Source organism: Pelodiscus sinensis, chromosome 18, assembly GCF_052426305.1.
Source record: "Pelodiscus sinensis isolate ZL-2025 chromosome 18, ASM5242630v1, whole genome shotgun sequence".
Taxonomy (NCBI): Eukaryota; Metazoa; Chordata; order Testudines; family Trionychidae; genus Pelodiscus; species Pelodiscus sinensis.
This window is the reverse complement of record NC_143069.1, coordinates 5,310,669-5,329,791: the sequence shown is the minus strand read 5'-3', so window position 1 is coordinate 5,329,791 and position 19,123 is coordinate 5,310,669. Positions and strand designations below refer to the sequence as shown.

Sequence of the window (19,123 nt, the reverse complement as noted above, 5' to 3'; positions counted from 1 at the left end):
GCTGGAGACCTGGGCACCGAGTGCTTGAGTGCTGGAGAACGGGGAGCACTCTTGTGACGTGGTGCTGCCAGCAGCCGCTTCAGGAGCAAGAGAAAGACTCAAGACGGCGGTGTGGGGCTGGCAGAGCGAATCCCCGCAGCAGCCAGCAGGGGGCGTCCCTTGCCGGGGGTGGCAAAGCCTGTGACGATGCCGTTGTTCAGTATTTCCGAGTTCTCCGTGTCTTGCTGTTTGCCTCAGCTCTGGGACGCTTCTCTGTGCGCCAGGCCTGGGTAAGACCCGGGGTAGGTATTGGTCAAGCACAGTGGTTTTCCCTCAGGCAACAGGCCCTCCTAAGCATTATCACCACTGCCAAAGCGGGAGCGTTTTCACACAGCAGCTGTCTCAGTGTGTTATAGACTCACAGAAACACGGAACTGGAAGGGATCTCAAGAGGTCATCGAGTCCAGTCCCCTGCCCTCACGGCAGGACCAAGCACCGGCTAGAGCCGTGGTCGCCAACCAGTAGATCGCGAGCTACCGGTAGATCTCAGGGGCTCTAAGAGTAGCTCTTGAGCCCTCTCTGAACTGCGCACCTGCGCAGGACATTTACATTAGATTTCCTCATTTGAGGAGCAGCTACTCACCGAGCAACAACACAGGTGAGTAGCTGCAAGGAATGGTGGGAGCTGGGAGGTCGGGAGGGCTGAAACACCCCAGCCAGCTGACTGTGGCTGAAAGAGGCTGCCCCACGCTCCAGCTGATCGGCAGCTTCTCCTCTGCACCTGCCCACGTGGAGCTTGGGGCACCCTGGCTGAGCACCATGGCCAACTGGCCAGGCAGCCACTTCTCTTCCCTCCAGCCCGGCTGCCCTGTGCTCAGCCCAGAGAGGCTGCGTCTAGCTCCCAAGCTGAGCGCAGGATCACAGATGCCCATCTGATGAACTGTATACGACTAGCAATCTCAGACTACAACCCAGACTTCAAGACACTGGCAGACACTGTTCAGTCACAGGTGTCACACTGAGACTTTGTTATTGGAAGAAAAAATATATAATTATCAATACTGGATTTTAGATTTACAAAATAGCAGAGAAGAAAATGTAGAATTGTAAATGCTTCATTTGACATTTAAATAGCATGAATTAAAAACAGACCGTTTATTTCATAACTATAAACATGTGATTTTAGTTTTATATAGTGCATAATTTAAAAATAAACTGTTTAACAGAGTGTATAAGGGCTGGGGATAGTAAGTGATGGACAGGAGACTAGAGAGGGCGGGGCTTCAAGGAAGGGGCGGGGCTTCAAGGAAGGGGCGGGGCGGTAGATCTTCGCCTGTTCTGAGACTTAAAAAGTGATCTTGGGTGTAAAAAGTTTGGAGACCACTGGTCTAGATCATCCCTGACAGGTGTCTGACTAACCTGCTCTTAACTATCTCCAGTGATGGAGATTCCACAACCTCCCCAGGCAATTTATTCCAGTGTTTAACCACCCTGAAAGGAAGTTTTTCCTGATGTCCAACCTAAACCTCCCTTGCTGCAGTTTAAGTCCATTGATTCTTATCTTGTCCTCAGAGGCCAGAGAGAACAATTTTTCTCCCTCCTCCTTGTAACGCCTTTTTCAGTACTTGAAAGCTGCTCTCACAGCCCCTCTCAGTCTTCTCTTTTCCAGACTGAACAAACCCAATTCTTCCACCCACCCACACACCTGTACAGCTCGTGTTTTTTAGACCTTTAATCACTTTTTGTTGCTTTTCACTGGACTTTCTATAACCCTCCAGAACCAATGCCTCTCACTAGATGCAGTAAAATGGCTGCTTTTATGGCCTCTCCTTTTTTTTGTTTTGTTTGTTTGTTTGATTAAGCTGCTCCTGAGCTTTTAATAGAGATGTGGAAGATTTGTCTCCATCTCCTCTGGTCCCCAGGAGGTAGCCAGGGAAGGACAAAAGAGGGAGAGACTTGTGACCCTCCATTGCTTGAGTTTCTAATGCTTTTAACTCATTTACGTCCATGTCCTCGTGGTGGCTCAATGCTCTGGCTCTTGTGGACCAGCGAGTATTCTGTCTTGTCTGGTGTTAGCAGTTTGCACCAGTTACTGATCTGCTGGGCCCCCTGGCTCCATGTAGAAAGTGCTTTTCACCAGGAGGTTAGACAGGTGGAGGCTGGGTATGGGGCCAGATTAGTGGCTGGGTCAGTATGGGGCTGGATAGATGGATGATGATAGATAATTGGATGGATGGATTGGTGGGGTGTATGGGGATGGATTGGTGGATAGGGTGGATGGATGGATGGGGTGCATGGGGATGGATGGATGGATGGATGGATGGATGGATGGATGGGGTGTATGGGGATGGATTGGTGGATGGGGTGGATGGATGGATGGATGGATGGAGTGTATGGGGATGGATGGATGGGGTGTATGGGGATGGATGGATGGGATGGATGGATGGATGGATGGATGGGGGCAGATGGATGGATGGATGGATGGATGGGGTATACGGGGATGGATGGATGGATGGATGGATGGATGGATGGATGGGGTGTATGGGGGCGGATGGATGGACAGATGGATGAATGGGGTATATGGGGATGGATGGATGGGGTGTATGGGGATGGCTGGATGGGATGGATGGGGGCAGATGGATGGATGGGGTGTATGAGATGGGTAGATGGATGGGATGTATGGATGAGAATGGATGGATGGAAAGCTGGAACTGTCTTCCTTGTAAACCAGCTTGAGACCAGAGATATAACATTTAAACCAGGACTCTCTTTAAGGGCCAAGATGGTTCCTACAGACTGGGAGCAATGAGTAGGCAGGCTTGGAGTGGTGTCTGCGTGAATATCCCCTGGTAATTATGCATGACTAATTTTAAAGAGGTAGGACCACAATACAGTGCAGAAATGGGCTCTTGGGACGGTGAGCTGGAATGAACTTCCTGGGAGAGGGCATGGCAATTCAACTGTGGGATTTTAGAGAGACTGATTTGACCCCAAGGAATCTGTGAACAATTACATAGCTCCAGGAATAAAGCATGTAGTAAGTGTGTCTGCCTTCTCACATACTCATAATTCAAGAACCAGGAGTCCCTCAGTAAGAGTGAAAGCGATGCTAAAAGGAAGTGCTCCCTTCCCCACATTAATATGTTAGCCTGTGGAACTCAATGCCACATGATGTTCTTACAACAAAAATGTTAGGACTATTTGGCTAAGGAAAGCATCCAGTCAACAGAGAGAAGAGCCCTGATTGCCTCCACACTCAGCTCTCTTGCTTCAGAGTGAAAACCAACCTCTTGTCCCAGGGGGGACAAGATGGGTGAGACAATATCTCTGATTGGACCAACTTCCCTGTGTGCGTGCGTGCATTTTCCTGGAATTTTGTTCTCACGCAATGGAGACTGGCTGCAATCAGAGACGGGACACCGGGGTCACTGGAGCTGGGGAAGCCACAGCTGCACGGTGTCTCTGCCAGGCTGTTTTTTAAGAAGAAGCCCCCCAGAGCCTGTGTTTGATGGGCCCTCTCAAAGAGTCCAGGAAGGAGGCCTGGCCATTCGCATCTGGCCGTTGGTGACCGCTCCGGAGGACCTGTGCACAGCCGATGGCTCTGGGTCTTGGAGCCCAGACACCCACTTGAAGGAGCTGTGTGTCAACATCCCTTTGGTGGCCGGAACCATCCGTTTGGCCCCGAGCCCAATACCAGGAACTTACAGACCTACTCCACCCTAGGGAGTTCAGATGCCCAGCCAAACAGGTCTGGCAGGTGCTTTGGGGAAGGGCAGGCAGGAAGGCATTTTAGCTCAGGAGGGCGTCTGCTCTTCAGAGCCTCCGGGAAAGCCAGTGAGAGGGTACAGGACACCTGTGCAGGTGACGCAGCCGCGGGAACAGAGCCGGCTCCGGGGGAGAGGACACGACATGGGGAACCGGGTCGGCAGAGATGACTTTGAGTGGGTCTATACAGATCAGCCCCATACAGAGAGAAGGAAGGAGATCCTGGGTGAGTCTGGCTTGCGTTGGTACCCACATGGCTCTTGTCTGGAAGGGGGATGGTGCGGAGAGAGGTGGGTCAGAATCAGAAGTGAGCGGAAGGGGGAAGAGGGTCAGAACTAAGGACAAAGAGGGGGTGGGCCAGAGACAGGGAGGTTAGGACCAGAGGTGCCAGGGATAAATCAAAACCAGAGGGCTGGGAAGGAGGCAGGGAGGAAGGAGGTGCGTCAGAAGCAGGGGTGCCAGGGACAGTCTGAGATGGGTCTGAACTGGGGGGGGAGGTGGGTCAGAACAAGGGGGAACAGGGGTTCCAGGGATAGTCCAAGATGGGTCCAAACTGGGAGGGGGAGGGAGGTGGGACCAAACCAGAGGGAGCAGGGGTGTCAGGGACAGTCCAAGATGGGTCTGAACTGGGGGAGGAGGAGGGAGGAGGGAGGTCTGAACCAGCTGGTGGTGACTGTAGAGAGGTGCCAGCAGCTCTCTCGATATGATGCCAGGTCTACATGAAAACATTAAGTCGATCCAGCTAGATTGCGGAGAGTAGTGGCAAATCCACCCCCCTCGGGGGTGTCATTAAGCCGATCCGGCTTAGGTGGGTGGGAGAGTTCTCCCATTCAGCTAGCTGCTGGCTGGTAGCTGATCTTGCGGAGAGACGGTAGCTGGGGTAGCGAGTTCCTACATGTTGTCTTCCCAGGGTGGACAAGCCCTTCTCCTGACCTTAGTTGCTGTCTGTGACTCAGCAATGGCCATGCAATTAACTCCGGGCTGGAGCTTTTTCTGTGGGGCAAATTGATTATGCGGGGGAAAGGGGGGACCATATTTCTCTAGGGCCATGGTCACCAACCAGTAGATCGCAATCTACCGGTAGATCTCAGGGACTCTAAGAGTAGCTCTTGAGCCCTCTCTGAACTGTGCGCCTGTGCAGTACATTAACATTAGATTTCCTCATTTGAGGAGCAGCTACTCACCGAGCAACAACACAGGTGAGTAGCTGCGAGGAATGGTGGGAGCTGGGAGGTCGGGAGGGCTGAAACACCCCAGCCAACTGTGGCTTTCAGTTCGAGCCCCGTGTAGCCGCGCTGCACGGGGTTCGAACCAGCGGGGTTTTAAAAATGGCGGCTCCCCGCTTATGCAAATGAAGCCCGGGAAATTCAAATCCCGGGCTTCATTTGCAAGTGCAGTATGCCTACATTACCCTCCTAGTTCGAACTAGGAGGGTAGTGTAGACATACCCAGCTTGACAAAGCCCTGGCCGGGTTGAGTTAGCTGGGATTGGTCCTGCCTTGGGCAGGGGGCTGGACTTGATGACAATCTGAGGTCTCTTCCAGCTCTATGGTTCTATGAGTCTATGAACTGGAAGGAATCGTGAGAGCTCATCACATCTAGTTCCCTGCACTCAGGACAGGAGCAAGCACCATGTAGACCAGGGGTGGGGAACCTTTCCCAAGTGGCCTGCCAAGATTTAACCCTCCTGCCCTGGGCTCTGCCACTCTCCCAGGGTGGGGAGTGGCTCTCTCCACTGCACACCCTGCTTGATCTCCTGCCCTGAGCTCTGCTCCGGCTTTTCCTGTAGGGAAGGGAGGAGCATTGTGCGCTTCCCCGCAAGCACAGAGCCTTGGGGTTTCCCCCCACAGGAAGCTGGCGCTGGCTCCAATCTTGCGGAGGGGGGGGCGATGCTGGATCGCCAGCGTGGGCTCCCCATTGCGAGGGTGGGAAGCCTGTTCATTGCTGAAAATTATCTTGCATACCACTTACGGCACACGCCTTGCCACTGTGACGGAGCAGGCCGGGTCTGGGCACCGCTCAGGGTGAATTGCTAAAAAAACAGGGCTCCTTACAGCCCCATGCTGGAGACCTTCCCAAACAGGTCATAAACCAGTCATGCGGAGCACTTCAGCTGCCAATCCAACCAGCAAAACCCTTCACGAGCAAAACCCCTCTGGCACTGCAGCTCTCCCTGTGCCACAATCGGCGCCAGGCCTGCACACAGGTGAGAGAGTATAGAACCCAATCTCACCTACCCCAAACGGGTTCTCCTGGTCCCAAGAAACCAGCCACAGTCCCCAGTCAATTTACAGTCTGGATCTTACCATAAGATCAATCTGGGCCAATCCTCTAGCATCTAAAATCTAAGGCTACGTCTAGACTGGCATGATTTTCCGCAAATGCTTTTAACGGAAAAGTTTTTCCGTTAAAAGCATTTGCGGAAAGAGTGTCTAGATTGGCACTTTTTGCGGAAAAGCGTCCGTGCCAATCTAGACGCGGTTTTGTGCAAGAAAGCCCTGATCGCCATTTTCGCCATCGGTGCTTTTTTGCGCAAAACAGTTTTCAGCTGTCTACACTGGCCCTCTTGTGCAAAAACATTTCCGGAAAAGGGCTTTTGCCCGAATGGGAACGTCAAAGCATTTGCGCAAGAAGCACTGATTTCGGACAATAGAACGTCGGTGCCTTTGTGCAAAATCAAGTGGCCAGTGTAGACAGCTGGCAAGTTTTTGCGCAAAAGCAACTGCTTTTGCAGAAAAACTTGCCAGTCTAGACGCAGCCTAAAGGTTTATTACTAAAAGAAAGAAAAGTATGAGAGTAAGGTTGTTAAGAAGAATACATTACATGCATCGAATCACCAAGTTTGCTATGCAGGCTCTCAGCAGAGATGTTACAAACTGCTATCTTAAAAGTCTCTGGTGTACACCCTGAATCTGGATGGGTCCATGCTTCTTCCCAGTTCTCTGTCCCTCGCAAGGCTGTATCTGGGATCAGGAGCAGAATTGAGGAAAAGATGCCTCATGGCATTTTATATCCATGCCTGGTCTCTTCCAAGCTGGAGCAAGTCACATGGCCCAGTGACCTATCCAAATGTTCCAAGTCAACACTCATGATTCTGGCTGGTTTGCAGATTCCAGACACATTCCTCAGGTGCGTATTCACCTCTATGAAAGCCTTGCTAATTAGCATAGTCACTGACTGAACACTGCTGACCCATTGCTCTGTCTCAGACAGAGAATCTTCCAGCATCAAGACAGAGTACATATCTATAACTCCACATACAGATATTGCACAACTACATGAGTAACATACATACAATCAGTAGAACATGAGCTTTCATTTGACATCTCACATGGCCCCCTTTGTACAGTCTTTTGGGGCAACCCCCCCCCATGGGTGCAGCAATGATCTTTAAAATCCAATCACGTGACACACATACCATACGTTGCTGACCCCTGATCTAGACCATCCCTGATGAGTGCGAATGGGCACCCCATTGATGCAAGGATCCGCTTTTGCTTCTGCATGGCTTTGGGATGGGGAAGGGGCACTCATAGATTCTGAGAAGCAGTGAGGTTGCAAAAGGAAATGTTACTGTGCTCCACTCTCCTGGCAGTTCTCACAAACGCACAGCTGCAAGATCCACTAAGACTGTCGGGGAGCTTCTCCTGCTCCAAACCCCACATCCCCACCATGTCAGCTGCTGGAGAATCCCCCCTACACTTAGCAGTATAGGCCCTATGATACACAATAGCAATTTTCTTATCCCATCCTACAGAGGGCAACATCCACATACTCTGACCTAAGCCTCATTCTCAGTCACCTCTGCTCCTGCTCTTGTGGCCTGAATGGAAAAGATTCAGGTGACTTTAAGGCCTCTTTGTGCTCCCTATATTCTTGGCTGTGCCTCTCCCCAGTGTCATTTAGAGGTAGGAGTCCAAATCAAAAGAGCTTCCGGGGCTTGATTATTTTTTCAGGGCTTCCCTAGCTGGCGGGTCCGATCATCAGCCACATGGGTCCGGTCAACCTTCGCGAATGGCTCAGAGCCAGGTTTTCTCAAAAGCCCAGCCAGCGGGGCAGCACTTTGCAGCCAGGTGTCCCTATGAAGAGACGGCCACTGGGGACTTCTCACCCCACAGCGGGGTGGAGGGCATCAAAAGCAGCCGTCAGTTTTAAAGAGACCAGCCTGGCCACATGGCAGAGTCCACGCTGGGCCCAGCGGATGAAGGAAACCCAAGGACTCAGGAAACTACCCTGAGATGCCCCCTCGCGCAGTGTGTCCCCCCCAGAGCCACAGCTGAGGTTACAAATGGCGCAGCGTCCGCCCGCCAGAGCGAAGGAATTCGAAACGTGCGTTTCTTCCCATCTTACCCTGTGAGCCTTGCAGGTCCGGGCTGTGGCCTTTGGCTCCTTTTGGAGTCCGATAGAAGGGACCATTCGATGGCGTGGGAGAGGTCAGGGCAAGCCACCCAGCTCTGCAGACGGCAGGTGACACAGATGTAAAACGGGGATACAAGGTTTGCACTGGGGAGAATTTGGGCCAGCTGGTGTTTTCCACAGACATGCCCAGCCTTTATCCCATGCAGAGAAGTGCCTGGGGGAGGAGGGTGTCTTTGCACTGTGATCCAGGGATTTATGAACGCTATCAGTCGATCTCAGATTGCTTTCCAAGGGCGGCCGGTAACACAAGCCTAATTTTGTAGGGGGGGAAACTGAGGCACGGGGCCCAAGTCACTTTGACTAAGGTTGCCCGGCAGCAGAGGTTGAAGTTGATGGTAGACCCCCCAGCTCTCTTGAGTCTTCCTCCCGTGCTCTATCCACTAGGCCACACTGCCCCCTTCAGCCACTACCCTCCTTGAAGGCGCTCCCTGCCGGGCACTTGGGCCCCCGGATGGTTTTAGTGGTTTGGATTGCTCGGCTGACCCTCGTGCGCCAACCCTGCCCCGCCCGAGTGGGACTGATGGCCTGTGGCAAAGTTTGATGGAGTCAGGGCAGGGTCGCTGGCACTGGGCATCGCGGCCTCCCTGGCTCTCTGCATAGGGAGTCCCACCCCAGGCGCCCGGGCCCCGTGTGAGGCGCAGGAGGGCTGGGTGCTGTTGGCACGAAGGCGGCGGCTCCTGGTGCTGCGTCTCCCAGGGCGAGGCCCCGGCGGGCTCCTGGCAACGGGCTCTGCACATGCTGAGGCAGGCTCTGCCGGTTGCCCTGGCAGCACCGTGTGTGATGCACAACAGACGCCCAGCAGCCTGGGGCCCGACCCCCCCGGCCTCGCCCCCGGGAGCCGCCCCCAGGAGTCGGTGCCCGGCCTGTGCTAGGGAGAGAGGGGTAACCCCAGAGGGGGCATGTCCCAAAGAGCCCAGCATGGAGACCAGTGGGGAGTTCCCTGCCCCCCCCAGCTCCATAGAGACCAATGGGAAATTCACTGCCCCCCCCCAGCTCCATAGAGACCAATGGGGAATTTCCTGCTCCCAGCCCCATAGAGGCCCATGGAGAATTTGCTGCCCCCCAGCCCCATAGAAACCAATGGGAATTCACGCCCCCCCCCCAGCTCCATAGAGACCAATGGGAAATTCACTGCCCCCCAGCCCCATAGAAACCAATGGGAATTCACGCCCCCCCCCAGCCCCATAGAGACCAATGGGAAATTCACTGCCCCCCCCCAGCTCCATAGAGACCAATGGGGAATTTCCTGCTCCCAGCCCCATAGAGGCCCATGGAGAATTTGCTGCCCCCCAACCCCATAGAAACCAATGGGAATTCACGCCCCCCCCCAGCCCCATAGAAACCAATGGGAAATTCACTGCCCCCCAGCCCCATAGAAACCAATGGGAATTCACGCCCCCCCCCCCAGCCCCATAGAAACCAATGGGAATTCACGCCCCCCCCCCCAGCCCCCCCCCAGCTCCATAGAGACCAATGGGAAATTCACTGCCCCCCAGCCCCATAGAAACCAATGGGAATTCACAGCTCCCCCCCAGCTCCATAGAGACCAATGGGAAATCCACCGCCCCCCCCCAGCCCCATAAAAACCAATGGGAATTCACCCCCCCCCAGCTCCATAGAGAATTCCCTGCCCCTGAGATTCCCCCCTTTCCTGTCCCACTGATCTGGATGGAGATTCTGCCCCCGCAGCCACACATTGAGAAAAATGGGAAATCTTCTCTTCCCTTCCACCGAGAACAACAGGGAATCTTCACCCCCCCCCCTTGTCCTGTGGCGAGCAGTAGATGCTGTTGGGGTCTGAAGTGGGGCGACCATCTATCCCATTTTGGCCTGGACAGCCCCCCTTTCAACCTAGTCCCAGACATCCTCTTTTGGCAAAACCGGGCGTGTCCCCCATTGGCTCTATTACCAGTGACAAGTTGCTCTGATCATGTGGCACAAGCCGATGGGACAAATGTCCAGTTTGCCCCAAAGTGGTTTGCACCCATGTCGGAATGCTGGGAAAGCCGGGGGGGGGGGGGGGGCAGCACAAGGTGCGGGCGGGGCTCGGATGGTCCGGTCCGAGGGGCATGGGGCTCAGGTGAGCAGCAATGCTAGGTGGCTCGGGAGAGCCTTGCGCCATGTGTGTCCCAATCTGACTTTGCTAAATATTGGCGCCCTCTTCTGAGGCCTTTTTAAAGAGCTGTGTGTGTGTGTTTGTGTGTCTGTGTGTGTGTTAAAAGATGGGTTCCAGGGCTATCTGTGTCCTGCTGAGTCTCCGTCAAACACCATCTGCCCCCCCGCTCCCGACAGATCTAGCAGCTCTACCCACCAGCCTCCTTAAAAGGCAGCTGTTTCTGGGGTGGAGCATGACAATACCCAGCCTGTGCTAACCTGGTGCTTTTAGCAAGCAGGGCTAGTGCCATGGAAAGTGTACCCCCTGCTGGCTGGCTGGCAGGCAGCAGCGGAGCTCCCCAGCCTGGGGCCAAGTCACCGCTCCAACACCCGCCCAGCTCAGCACATTCCACATCCAGCTACCCCCAGGGTGGTGGCAGGTCCACATTCTGCAAATTCCCCTCTTGCTTCCGTTGGCTTTGGTTTCGCTACCTCAGGCCTGACTTGCCGGCCCATCGCTTTTCCCCCCAGCTGCATTCTGGCCTCCAATCAGCCTCGGACTCTTGCATTCCTGCCACTGATCGGCTCCGAGAGGAACACCCATGGGTTTGGAACCAGAAAAGCAGGGTGGCGTGAGATGGGGCGTCCCTTTCCAAGCCGACCCTTGGATCTAACTCAGCATCTGTCACCCCTCAACTGGGAGAGGCTGCAGTTCGTGGCAGCATGGTACAGAGTTTTTACGGGATCTTTACAGGGAGAAGGCCCCCGGCCCACCTGTGACACCAGGTGGGGAATATGAATTTAGTCATGTGATGTAACGGTCATGTGATTCACTTGGGCCGATATAGGAGCAAGCTGCTAGTATTCAAGCTAGGTAGAGCTAGGAGCACCTGGTGAATCAGTGGTTGGCCTGAGCTGGCAGGTGCAGAGAGCAAAGGGACGGTTCAGAAAGGAGGGCCAGGACTCCTGGCTCAGGGAGATTGGGCTACGGAAGAGCTCAGTTGAGTGAAGGCAGCACGGCCAGTGTGTTTATGGACCAAGCCCCAGATCCTCAGAAAGGAGTGAGGCCCCTATATTGGATTCCTTCCCCTCTCCAGCAGGAGGAGGTTTTAAAATGCTAGAGATTGGGAGGAGTTTTGGAGAGGGAAACTGAGGCAGAGCACTGCAGAGCCCTTTAAGAGAGGGAAACTGAGGCAGGACACTGCAGAGCCCTTTAAGAGAGGGAAACTGAGGCAGGACACTGCAGAGCCCTTTAAGAGAGGGAAACTGAGGCAGAGCACTGCAGAGCCCTTTAAGAGAGGGAAACTGAGGCAGGACACTGCAGAGCCCTTTAAGAGAGGGAAACTGAGGCAGGACACTGCAGAGTCACCACCGGCCACAAACAGGTGCTCGGAAGGAAAACCGGTTTCCATTGTCTCCCCAGCCCCCTTTTGTCCTGATCAAACAGGCCAAAGGTCGGGGTCCAGAGGGTTGTTCCAGGTGCAAGGGACATTGACAAGGGAGTCCTGTCCCTTTGGATGCCAGTGTGTTTGCTGGCCAGGAACACTGACATCTCGGTTTCCCTGCATGCAGGACCAAACCAAAAACCTAGGCAGGAGGCAGTGTCTAAGCTCAGCTGGCTGGCTCCGGCTGCAGGGGCTGGCTCTCCACCTCTCTCTGTTCCCGGGGGGTTAGGCTGCATCTCTCTGGCACCCCCACCCCCACTGTGTTCTCTACCCCCTGATTTACTAGGCAGCTCGTGGACCTGTTCTGCCTTCGGGGCAGCTGCTGAGCTGTCTCTGGCAGCTAACGTCAATGAGCCGTGTGGGCGAATACATTCACCCAGCCCCACCAACAGCATTCGTAGCCAGCTGTCTACCCCTCCACCCCTTCCCTGCTGGGGAGCACGGGGCTTTGGCTGGCTGAGCCCAGGTGGGGGATACCTTATTAATGCAAATGGATGGAGCTGGTTCATTGCCAGGCTGGTGTTACTGGCCCAGCTGGAGTCATCAGCTGTCACTCCACTGGAGTCAGCCAGTTCCTCCCTTGGGATCCAAATCCCTTTCCAAGTTCCCCTCCAGTTCCAAACTTTCCAACCCCAGAACCCGGCCCATCCCAGACGTGCATCCCACGTCGCCCCCTTGTGGTGGAGGAGAGCCAGAGCTGGGATGCGACCAAAGGGAACTCGCTGGGGGCTTAGCTGGGGCCCTGCTGGAACACGACAGCCAAATCCCATCTCTTCTGGCCAGCGCAGGACCCTCACAGCAGAGCTGGCCCCCACGCCCGGCCCATCCGCAGCCTATTTCTGGCTGCACCTATTGGAGATCAACTTGCTTGGGAGAGGGGTATTGGTCAGTCGGTCAGGGAATTTTTAGATGGATTTTGTTTTGCTGATTCTTCACAATCAACACTCTCTGTGGGAGTAAAACTTGTCAGGAATTCCTGAGGTGAGACCACTGGGCCCTAGAGCCATCACCATCCCAATGGTAAGGTCACAGTTTTGGGGATCTCAGGGACCCAGCTCCGTTGCTCTGAAACCGGGGGCCAAGCTCAGAAGATTCATAGGTTTTGTTCCTTTAAGGCCAGCAAGGACTGGCTAAAGGCAGAGAAATGTAGCCGAAACAAAAAACAGGACTGTGTAGCACTTTAAAGACTAACAAGATGGTTTATTAGGTGATGAGCTTTCGTGGACCAGACCCACTTCCTCAGATCAAATAGTGGAAGGAAATTGGCACAACCATATATACCAAAGGTTACAATCAAAAAAATGAACACATATGAAAAGGACAAATCAAGAAAAAAACCAAAACGGTTTCTTGCCATTTCAACCAGAAAGGACATTGTCTCGAGGACTTAACTACCCGCATCCTGCTTCAAAGACATTTTAACACCAGACTTGAAAGAGAATCCTTTGAACTGTCATTCTTGCTTACATTTGACACTTTACACCTAGGTCTCAACAAGGATGCTAATTATCTTTCCCATTACAAAGATAGCTTCCCCAATTATCACCTCTAATATAATTAGCTCACAGACATTTACCTCCCCCCCTTATCTCCCCTCTGTTCTGAAATGTGATTTGTCCTTTTCATATTTGTTCATTTTTTTTATTGTATCCTTTGGTATATATGGTCATGCCAGTTTTCTTCCACTATTTGATCTGAGGAAGTGGGTCTGGCCCACGAAAGCTCATCATCTAATAAACCATCTTGTTAGTCTTTAAAGTGCTACATAGTCCTGTTTTTTTGTTTTGGCTAAAGGCAGGTCTGGAACCTGGGGTTCTCCCTCTAACCCTGGGGCTAGCACCAGTGGGTTTGTCAGCGATCTCTCTTGGACTCCCAGCCCTGCCCTTTCTGAGACACTACCCACACTGACTGGGGAGTTCTCCCACCAGCGTAGGGAAGCCCACATCCTTGAGAGGTGGTGGCTAGGTCAGTGGGGTGTAAAATCATAGCAGGTGTAAAGAAAGTAAAGAAAGAAAAGTTATTTACGCCTTCCCATAACACGAGAGGTAGGGGTTACCCAAGGAAATCAAGAGGCAGCAGGTTTAAAACAAACAAAGGGAAGTTTTTCTTCATGCATTGCGCAGTCAACCTGTGGAACTCCTTGCCAGAGGATGTTATGAAGACCAGGACTTTAACAGGGTTCAAAAAAGAGCTAGATACATTCATGGAGGTTAGGTCCACCAATGGCTATTAGTCAGGATGGGGTCCCTAGCCGCTGTTTGTCACAGGCTGGGAATGGGCGACCTAGGAGGGATCACTGGATGATTCCCAGTTCTGTTTACTCCCTCTGGGGCAGCTGGCACTGGCAGCAGGGGTCACCCGCCCCTCTCCCACACTCACTGCGATGGCAGGAGCTGGAGTGACCAGGCAGCCTGCTCCACTCCACTTCCCCGCTGCCCTCTCCCAGCCCACCACGACCCGTGTCACTGCAGGGAGCCAAGCGCCGTGTCTAAGAGAGGCCAACAGGGCAGGGCAGAGAGGAGCAAGCTGCCAGGTCACCCCGGATCCTGTTGCCACGGTGAGGCCGGGAGGCGGGGGGGGGTGACCCCCCAGCCAGGCCCCTCATAATCCCTCGGGCCACCCATAGGATGATTGAGGTGGTCGCCATGGGGCCCCCTGAAGCGTGAGGCCTGGGGCAGCCGCCCTGGCTCTGACGCCAGGAGGGTGGGTTAGATGGACCTTTGGTCTGACTCCGTATGGCCCGTCTTATGTTCTGTGTCCCCTCTCCACAGCCAAGTACCCGGAGATCAAGCAGCTGATGGGCCCGGATTCCCAGCTGAAGTGGGTGGTGCTCCTGATGGTGCTGACCCAGCTGGTGGCCTGCTACCTGGTGCAGGACCTGCCGTGGAAGTGGGTTTTCTTCTGGGCCTACGCCTTCGGCGGCTGCCTCAACCACTCCATGACGCTGGCCATCCACGACATCTCCCACAACGTGGCCTTCGGCAACAAGGAGGCCAAGTGGAACCGCCTCTTCGGCATGTTCGCCAACCTGCCCATCGGGGTGCCCTATGCCACCTCCTTCAAGAAGTACCACGTGGACCACCACCGCTACCTGGCGGGGGATGGGCTGGATGTGGATGTGCCCACGGCCTTTGAGGGCCGGTTCTTCCACTCGCCGCCCCGCAAGCTCCTCTGGCTCTTCCTGCAGCCCTTCTTCTACATCCTGCGGCCCATCTACGTCAACCCCAAGCCCGTCACCTGCATGGAGGTGATCAACGTGGCCGTGCAGCTGGCCTACGACCTGCTGATCTACGCCTTGTGGGGGCCCAAGCCCGTCATCTACATGGTCGCCGGCTCCTTGCTGGCCATGGGGATCCACCCCATCTCCGGACACTTCATCGCTGAGCACTACATGTATCTCAAGGGCTACGACACCTTCTCCTACTACGGCCCCTTGAACTGGCTGACCTTCAACGTGGGCTACCACGTGGAGCACCACGACTTCCCCAGCATCCCCGGCAGCAGGCTGCCACTGGTAAGAACCTCCCAGCTGGTCCGGGGAGGGCTGGAAGGGAGAAAGCCTTGGGAAGGGGCGGAGCCCAGTGGGAGACTCAAGGCCCCGCCCCTTAGAAGGGGGAGGGGCTGCAGAGCCTGGAAATCAAGTGAGTACGGGGGGGAGGTTGGGGCGAGGGCTTTAATTTGGAATAACAGAGATGCCGGTTCTCAGGAAATTTTTTTGCATTCATATCGGATGCAGCAAGCCCGGAGGTACCGGGGCTAGAACTGCTGCGCTTAGAGGTTCAGCCCTGAGACGCCCTGGCACAAATGAAGCACTAGGTGTGGTGGGGGTAGGGAGAGCCATTCCATCCATTGGACAGTTCGGGGCCGCTGCCCTGTGCCCTCTAGTTTGGGGACCCCATGGGGCAATGTTCCCTCTAACTTTTTCCATCCATGTGTGGAACAAATTTTGTTCTGTGCACCGAGGCATGTGCAGTTGTGCACCACTAGTTGAAACTCCTGCTGCCAGCTGTGGGCGCTCTGCCAATCAGCTGGGCTGCAGTTGAATCTCTCCTGGGCGGCCGCCCAATCAGCTTACGGGGAACACTACCGTGGGGCTCAGACTGGCTCAGGAGATGATGGGGGGTCTGGCCTTGGTAGCAGGGGTTGGGCCTGCCCCTGCACTCACCAGCAGCAGTGGGAGCTGCAGGAAGTGGAGAAAACCAGCCCCAGCTCACTGTGCTGCCCCAACGGTTGCAGCTCGGAGCCGGGAGGAGCAGAACGGACTGGGGATGGGTTGTTCCGCTTCCTGCCCAAACCCTGCTGCTGGCGCCAAGCCTCGGGTAGTCCCCCAAGTCACATCACTTGGGGAGGGGGCTTGTAGGAAAGGGGGGAGTGGGGGTGGGAGGAGGCGGAGCAGGGGGCAGGGCTTGCGGAAGGGGTGGCATGGGGGTGGGAGGAGGCGGAGCAGGGGCAGGGCTTGGGGAAGGACTGGCATGGGGGCGGAGCCAGAACAGGGCCTTGAGCAGAGCGGGGATGTCCCGGGTGCTGCACCCCTGTAGGGACGGCACTGGGGATGCGAGGGGATTAAGATCCCAGTGGGTGGGGGGTGGAATGGGGGTGGGAGGTGGTGCTGGGCGTGGGGGTGTTTGTCCAGGCTTCTGGGAGCCAGGTCATCTGGGTTCTTCTCCCAGCTCTGCAGCGGGCACGGGATCGGGTGAGACAGAGGCGGGAGCAAAGGTTCCTGAGTCCTAAATCAAGGATGCTGGGTGGTCTAGTGGTTAGAGCAGAGAAGCAGGGGCTCCTTTGGGACAGCTAGCACCCCACTGGGCCAGCAGGGGCGGGGCTGGAGAAAGGGGCAGCTACCTACTTCTCTTTCTGAGTGTGCTGCGGGCCAGGGAGAGGCGCTTCTCAGCTGGCCCCAAGCCGCTGCAGTGACAAAGGGCTGGGGTATGTGCGTTAAGGACCCAGCCAGGCCAGGTCAATCCTTCAGGGGTTCATAAAGGAACCCACCTGCTTCTAATAATGCTTAAAAAGGGAGGTGGCTACATCCCGCAGCTGTTCCATGTATAGGATTGTGTAGGTTTAACGCAACCGTATGCAGTGTGTTGGGAACGTACACGTAGGCTGTGTCTACACTTGCGGCTTCTTGCGCGAGAAATATGCAAAAAGGCTAAACGTGGAATATCGCCGAGCCTCATTTGCATACCGAATGTGCGGCCATTTTGCAAAAGAGGCTCTTGCGCCAGAAGGAGCTGTCTACACGGCCCCTTCTTGTGCAAGAAAACCCCTCTTGCGCAATGCCGTTCTTCCTGAAAATAATCAGCGTAGCGGCATTGCGCAAGAGGGTTTTTCTTGTGCAAGAAGGGGCAAAAATGGCAGCTCATTAGATATGCAAATGAGACTCGGCGATAGTCCATGCTTAGCCTCATTTGCATATTTCTCGCGCAAGAAGCCGTGAGTGTAGACACAGCCTCAGAGTGACAGCTTGTAAGTTTACGGCAGGAGTGAGGTAACTCAGGCCTGGGGGCCGGATGCGGCTCCTGGCTTGCCTGTATCCAGCCCCCAGGCTCAGAGCTCCCCCTGCAGCCCCCGGATGCTCCAGCCCCTCTGTCACCCCACTGTGGGGCTGGAGTGCACAAAATCTAATAGCCACCCCCCAGGCTCTTAGGGTGCATGAGATTCCCGACTAATTTTTCTGGGGGTCAGTGGCCCCCTGGCCCTAAAAAGTTTCTCTGCCCTGCATTAAGGGGTTTTCCTGACCCTGCTGATCATCAAGGCTGCAAAGAGCACGGTGGGACAGCAGGTGCGCCTCTGGTTTTAGGGAGCAGCCTGTTTTCTCTCTCTCTTTTCGGAGGTTCTTGTGTGGTTTGGAGTCCCAGAAACAAAGGGGCAGTCGAGAGCAGCCTCCCAGCCAAGTGTGGATGGTAGCGTCTCTGTGTGTTTGCCCGGAACGCAGCGCCGCAGCGCGCAGGATAACTGGGCGTCTGCACAGAACCAACCCCGGGCAGGGATGTGTGTTCACGGTCAGACCCCGGTGTGTCTCCGCTTGCAGGTGAAGAAGATCGCGTCGGAGTACTACGACCACCTGCCCTACCACACCTCCTGGGTCTGCGTCCTGTGGGACTTCGTCTTCTGCGACTCGCTGGGGCCCTTCGCCCGGGTGAAGAGGAAGTACAAAGTGGCCAAGGCGGAGTGAAACAGGAGAGTCACTGAGCAGAGCTCCCAGGTCTCCAGGCTCCTGGGGGCTGGGGATGGGGGGTTATTTATACCTGTGTCCTAACACCAGAGTTGCACACGCGTCATTTCAGGGTCCAGTATTGTCCAAGGCTGAGATGAGAGTCGTTAGATACCCCTCCTCCGACTTAGCTGCCCGCCCACCCATGCCCCTTCCACCAACCAACACAGGGGGTGTGGTCACCAGCACTGGGGTGTGGCTGGGAAGAGGGCGTGGCTAGAGGATCTCCTGGGATCCTCACCTGCAGCTATCAACCAGCGTAGATTAGAGCAGTCTTCAGGCGCCTCTACACCAGGGACTACGATGGCTTCCAGAGAGTTTTCAGGCCACCTTCTCTCCTTCCCCACTCCCCAACCTTCTTATCACATGGTCCCCCAGCCAGTCTGGAGAATTGGGGCTGACACGTGTACACAGGTATTCCTAAGGGCCACCAAAGATACCACGAGACCCTTGCGCCATCTTCAGGCTGCTGCTTGACAGGCCCGATTCCTGCTCCTTCAAAGCGGTGTGACTCTGGAGCGACCCTACTGAAATCAGTGGTGTTATACAGGTATGAATCAGGGGGGCTGAGTCGTGCTTCGCCCGCTCTGCTGTAGACCAGGAGCAACTGCCCCGGGGCGTTGCATGGGGCCTCATAACATTTGAAATGTAGCAAATAACTCCAGTTGTGTCTAAAGGGGGGACTGTGCAGGAAATCAAAACTCTCTAAAAGAAAACCGCTGTAAGGGTTAAAAGTTTTTCAGGCCTCTCTCCCTGTAACAGAGAGAAATCAAATTAACTCTAATCAAAGACCCTTACAAATGCCTGTCTCAAATTCATGGATACTCCTAGTCTGTCACAAATTATCATGTATACTCTTATCTTTGTCACAGTTTGCCTTGTAAGACCACTCACTCCACATTCTCATGTGCCTTTGTTTTGTAAAACTTACTTCTAGCACTCCTGGGGTGAACAGAAGTCTCAGAGTACTTCTGCAGAGACTTTGATATGTTAAAGAATAACAATCAACAACTGAACTGTCTAAGCCAGGCATGTCCAAAGTCCGGCCCGCGGGCCAATTGTGGCCCGTGTTCCGGTTTAATACGGCCCCACAGGTAATTTGGCAATATCTATCTTTTATGGCCCCCAACGAATCCATATGTATTGAGATGAATACATTGTAAAATCTCAGTTAATGTCAGTTGGTCTAAATAAGTTATAAATATAT

The 19,123-nt window shown here is 54.6% G+C and overlaps 1 protein-coding gene across 1 annotated transcript; it reads left to right on the top strand.

Annotated features, from left to right (window-relative positions):
• The first annotated feature begins 3,743 nt into the window (after positions 1-3,743).
• On the top strand, positions 3,744-19,105 carry LOC102455413 (sphingolipid delta(4)-desaturase/C4-monooxygenase DES2-like). Its single transcript, XM_006131409.5, has 3 exons — positions 3,744-3,970; positions 14,474-15,216; positions 17,734-19,105. The coding sequence occupies exons 1-3, from the start codon at positions 3,889-3,891 to the stop codon at positions 17,875-17,877; spliced, it is 969 nt and encodes a 322-aa protein (XP_006131471.1). The 5' UTR covers positions 3,744-3,888; the 3' UTR covers positions 17,878-19,105.
• The last annotated feature ends 18 nt before the right edge of the window (positions 19,106-19,123 follow it).

What these genes read in the sequence shown, in the direction of transcription:
- LOC102455413 (XM_006131409.5), top strand. Translation starts at nt 3,889, where the DNA reads ATGGGGAACCGGGTCGGCAGAGATGACTTTGAGTGGGTCTATACAGAT. An exon ending in GAGAAGGAAGGAGATCCTGG is followed by an intron (nt 3,971 to 14,473) that starts GTGAGTCTGGCT and finishes CCCTCTCCACAG; the next exon opens with CCAAGTACCCGGAGATCAAG. An exon ending in CCGGCAGCAGGCTGCCACTG is followed by an intron (nt 15,217 to 17,733) that starts GTAAGAACCTCC and finishes CTCCGCTTGCAG; the next exon opens with GTGAAGAAGATCGCGTCGGA.